The 5,036-nt window shown below is 41.5% G+C and overlaps 1 protein-coding gene across 1 annotated transcript in view; it reads left to right on the top strand.

Moving 5' to 3' along the window:
• Window positions 1–151: 151 nt before the first annotated feature.
• LOC119426428 (guanine nucleotide exchange factor VAV3) overlaps window positions 152–5,036 on the top strand; it is an 84,610-nt gene continuing 79,725 nt past the window's right edge. The window contains exon 1 of the mRNA XM_037693989.1: window positions 152–478. Coding sequence (XP_037549917.1) covers window positions 272–478 — 207 coding nt within the window. The 5' untranslated portion in view covers window positions 152–271. The remainder of the gene's footprint in view (window positions 479–5,036) is intronic.

The following is a 5,036-nucleotide window of genomic DNA, read 5'->3' as shown; positions in this document are numbered from 1 at the left end:
GGGGGGGGGGTGTTTGTGAGAGTCAGAGAGAGAGCGAGAGGCGGAGAGAGAGAGCGCGCGAGCAGCGGGACGCGCTCCATCCACAGCCGCGCCACAGCCTCTCCTCTCCGGACTGTCCTCCGCGCAGCGGCCCCTCGCCGCGCTTCGCCTCCTTTTCTTCGGGGTCTTCAGCTCCACAGCATGGGTACGATTTGAACCGCTCCCCGCAGACGCATCGCCGAGCCTCCCCACTATTTATTTCCTACTGATCGGGCTGAGGGCAGACGAGAGGATGATGGAGTACTGGAGGCAGTGCGCGCTGTGGCTGATCCACTGTAAGGTGCTGCCGGTTAGCCACCGGGTGACCTGGGAGTCCGCGCAGGTGTTCGACTTCGCTCAGACCCTCCGGGATGGAGTCCTCCTGTGCCACCTGCTCAACAACCTGAAGCCCCAGTGCATCAACCTGAAGGAGATCAACCTCCGACCGCAAATGTCGCAGGTAAGACGCCTCCATGTCCGCTAAATTACGTAGAAGCTTCGATGACAGCGCCGCCACCAGACTTCATAGAAACATGTCGCTATATTACATTTATCGGTTCTCCACATTTGTTTCACTGCAACAACAACCCAAATCAACTTCCTCGAACTGAAAACCAATGTGTAGAAAATTCGGTTTAAAAATTTCACAAATTATCAATCGTTTTTAACGATACTTTAACTTTGTTTTTTGTTTTTTACCCTGTCTGCGTTCAGTTAGCTGGTGGAAAATTATGCGAACATGTTGGTCACCAAAGTGAATTGGTTGAGTTTTCTTCACATTTTTCACTTTGTTTTCGTGTGAACATTACATGCCGAAGAAAAGCTTCAGCTTTTATCTTTGTAAAGAGTCTAAAGTTTTTGATTTTACTTGTGGACTTTTGTATCAATTTGCAAAAGAGCATAAAATAGAAAATATTGCATGGAGTTTGGCTGGCATATGTTGGAGCCAACTTATGATTAAAAAAAAGTTTTTCCACGTCATTTTTCGTAATTTTGCAGTAGTTATTGACTTACAAGTTGAATTTGTGATGCAATTGAAAGGCAAGTCAATCAAAGTGCTTAACAATAAGATCAAAGGCAGTAATTTCAGAAAAAATAAGATGGAATTAAAAGCATCAAAAGTAGAACATAAAAACACACTAACAATGAAATACTAAATCAGATCACACTGTGTTAAACGTCAGTGTGTGTTTTTAGGAGAGATTTAAAACCAGGGAGTGAAGCCTAATGCTGAGGGGCAGATTGTTCCAAAGTTTCGGGTCCATGAAAAAACCAGATCTCCTCTGAGTTTCAACCTGGTTTTTAGTACAACCAAAAGCAGAAGGTCTGATGATCTCAGCGCCCGAGAAGGAACATATGGTTGAAGTAGGTCAAAGAGGTATGAGGGTACAAGGCCATTTATGTACTTGAAGGTCAACAGGAGAATTTTAAAATAAATTATAGTACGTACAGGGAGCCAGTGAAGGGAGGACAAAACTGGTGAAATTTGCTCAAACCTACGAGTTTGTCCTGTTACTAGCCGAGCTGCAGCATTTTGGACGAGCAGGAGACGTGAAAGGGAGACCTCACTGACCCCAACATAAAGTGCGTTACAGTAATCTAGCCGGGCTGTAATTAATGCATGGACTATTTTTTTTTCCAAGATCAGAACTGGCTAATATAGACTTAAGCTTATGTATCTGCCTTAACTGGAATAAGCTTTTTTTGTAGAACAGAGTTAATCTGTTTATGGAACTTAAAGTCAGAGACTTAAACCATCCTGAGATTTGTAACAGACTGCTTAAGATGTGACTGAAGGGAGTCAAGGTTAACAGGAACAGAGACGGCAGCAGAGCTAGAGCTAAACACAAAGACTTCAGATTTCTGATCGTTGAAACTTTAAAAAAAAAGAAGAAAGATGCCATGCCTTGATGTCATCAAGACATTTTAACAGAGGGTGAATTGCGCATCAACTATTTGGTTTTAAGGACAGATAAATCTGACAATCATCAGCATAGCAATGAAACGAAAGACCACGTTTCCTCAGGACAGACCCCAAGAGGAGCAGATACAATGAAAATGGAAGGGGTCCAAGAATCGAGCCCTGCGGGACCCCTCAGGAAAGAGGCACTGAAGCAGATGAACTATTACCAACGTTAACACAAAAACTCCTGTCACTCGGATAAGAACGGACCATTCTAATGCCGCAGTTTTTCCTTCTTCATTTTGACGTTTGGCTGCTCGGCTGGTCTCGTTTAAGCAAGGGTGAGGTGCGCGTTTGGGTTACTCAGTCATTTTACATACCGAAAGAGATACAACTCATAATATACTTAATATACCACCCACCTTTAGGTCGAGTTACATTTAAACCTCGTTTGTGGACTAAGAGTTAGAAATTAATACATGTTAAGGTGCTGCACTATTTTTTTATAATTAATCATGTAATCACGTGTTTGGTTGATAAAATAAAGAAAGAAACAGTTACTGTTTTAATGACTTATGACTATTCTAGACAGATAGATGGAAGGCCATGTTTGCCAGCTGCCATCTGCTTCAATAACAGGACGGACTGATCCAGGACCAGATTAATATTTCCCCTTCATAACAGTGAATCTGGGTGTTTGGCTTAGTGACAGCAAACTGTGAGGCAGACACTCACCTACTGAGTCTGCCGAGGGACTAGAGCCCTCCCAACTACACAGACTAGAACGTAACGGTTTATAACAGACACTGTAACGTTCACATTTGATCCAAATCAAGTTTTTAGAGTGTGACTACGGGGCGGGCTGTGACACGTACCACTCAAGAGCAGGATCGTGTTTGTTTACAAGAAAATGGCAAACGGTTAATGATTTGCAGTTACTGTTGGTTCAAAATCAAATTGGGTATCTGCTATCACCCGGTAAGTGGGCAATTTAGGATACGGTAGAGGTTTTAATGTCATCAGAGGCATCGGGAATCAACTATCGAAGGATGTTGGCTCAAAGATTTCAGTCAAAACTAGATTGGATGCAATAAGAGGAGCCTATTAGTCAATTTGGAGGTAATGTAAAAGGTACAACAGGGTCAGTGTCAGGGCCAATAAGAAGACATAAGTAGGGTCCATAGAGGGGTTATGGATTATTTTTAGGCTTAGTGATTGGCCTAGCTTGGCCCAGACTGGGTTATTTATAGGAAGACATTGTTTCATGCAGGGATGAGTGGTAAAAGACAAAACACAAAGAGGCTAAATTAAATCATATCCTTATACCGCAAATGTTTTATATCCTTGTTTTCTCATTGAAAATGTGAAAATTACCATAATTAGGTGTTAGTTTCTTTGCTTGGTCCTCTACCACATATTATAATACCAGTCACGATAATAATAGTTAGAAAATGACTAAATTGAAGGCCCAGCATCCCCAGGCTCATGCCAGTAAGACCATCTTCTCTTGAAAAATGATCGGAGTTTGAACCTTTTTGATAAAATCTTGAACCTGATGTTACGCCCATCGGATCCTTAATCTTAATTAATCTGTTAGTGCTCCAGCTGTGCGTTGGGAATGACCCTCAGCTACTACCATGCCAGACATTTTTGTCTTTAGTTAAGGTCACATTGTTGTGTTCCACCATCTTGAATTGAGCCAACTCCAATGTAATCTAGTTGTCATTGCGTTCAGAGAGTTTCATTAAAGGGATCTCGACTAGTTGGAACAATAAATCTTGTTTTATAAATAATTACTTCGGCTATAAAACTGAAACCATATTATTATGACTGTAAGTTGTAAAGTTTTCATAATAAAAAAAAAAATTATTACACATGGACATTGTCATTTTAGTGTTGTTGCAATGCAATCTGGGTAAATGACATGTATATATATATATATATATATGTATATATATATACATACATACATACAAGGGCATTTGAAACCCTTCCCACATTCTTGCAATATTCTTAAAAATGTTTCTAAACTATAAACGCTCTAAAAGAGCACAGGATGTCATGATTTCAGCTCCCTGCTCTTTGCCACCTAGAACAAGTGTTCTTGGCCACGCCCACTTCTCCACTCTGCACACTGAACAGCTGATCGCTGCAACAGGAAGCTTACCCTGCAGTGTGGGCTGCACAAAGGTGCAGGAGGTGCTTAATAATTTTAAATAATTTATTTTAAATACAAATTCCATGCTGATTCTGCAGCTCATCCATCAATCAGCCAATTGTGTATCTTGTCCAGTCTTATTTTGAAAAACCGCGATAGAGCGAGTCCGTAATAAATGAATCGCGAAGTAGAGAGGGACCACTATACATATACCCCAATAATTTACCATATATATATATATATGGTAAATTATTGGGGGCTTCCATCCATCCATCCATCCTTCCATCCACCCTCTTTACCTGCTTCTGTCCAGTGGTATTTTGCTAACAGAAAGACAAATTACACTTTTCACTCTGATGGATACTGACTCCCCCTAAAGCTTTTCATTGCAAGGTGGGGGTGAGGAGAAAAATGGGCGTCAGAACTCCCCCCCACGTCAACAATGATCCTCCCCTCGTGCCCCTGAAGTTTGATTTCCATAACCGAGGGAGGCATTGCTTCTCTTACGCCCTGAATAATGCATGAGGGCCGTGGCAGCTACTTTGTCATTGGCCAGTAATAAAACACAGGATGCTGCCACCGCCGCCTCACCCGTGAGACCTACGAGAAGAAGAGACAAAGACAGTGAAAAAACTGGAGTACAAAGAGTCTCACTGGCCTCAACGGGTCCATCTCTGAGGACATAAAGTGACCTGGAGGGGCTGTGTATGCTACTTAATTAAAGCACAGTGAATCTAAAGCTCCAGAGAGTTCACATGTGTGATAGTGGAACCAGGATGTGCCGCTTCTCTTTCTCACAACGTTAATTGTGTTTTAGGTTTTATTTGTGTGGTTTTCAGAAAGAGTCAGTTCTGCTGGGAGACAGGTCAGCTTGTATTTAGGTGGAACTAATGAGGAAGTATGGCTCCACATTATATATATATATATATATATATATATATATATATATATATATAT

The sequence above is a fragment of the Nematolebias whitei genome, chromosome 20 (genome assembly GCF_014905685.2).
Source record: "Nematolebias whitei isolate Nwh7 chromosome 20, NemWhi1, whole genome shotgun sequence".
Taxonomy (NCBI): domain Eukaryota; kingdom Metazoa; phylum Chordata; class Actinopteri; order Cyprinodontiformes; family Rivulidae; genus Nematolebias; species Nematolebias whitei.
Note: the sequence above shows the minus strand (reverse complement) of the source record. Positions and strands in the feature narration are given on the sequence as shown.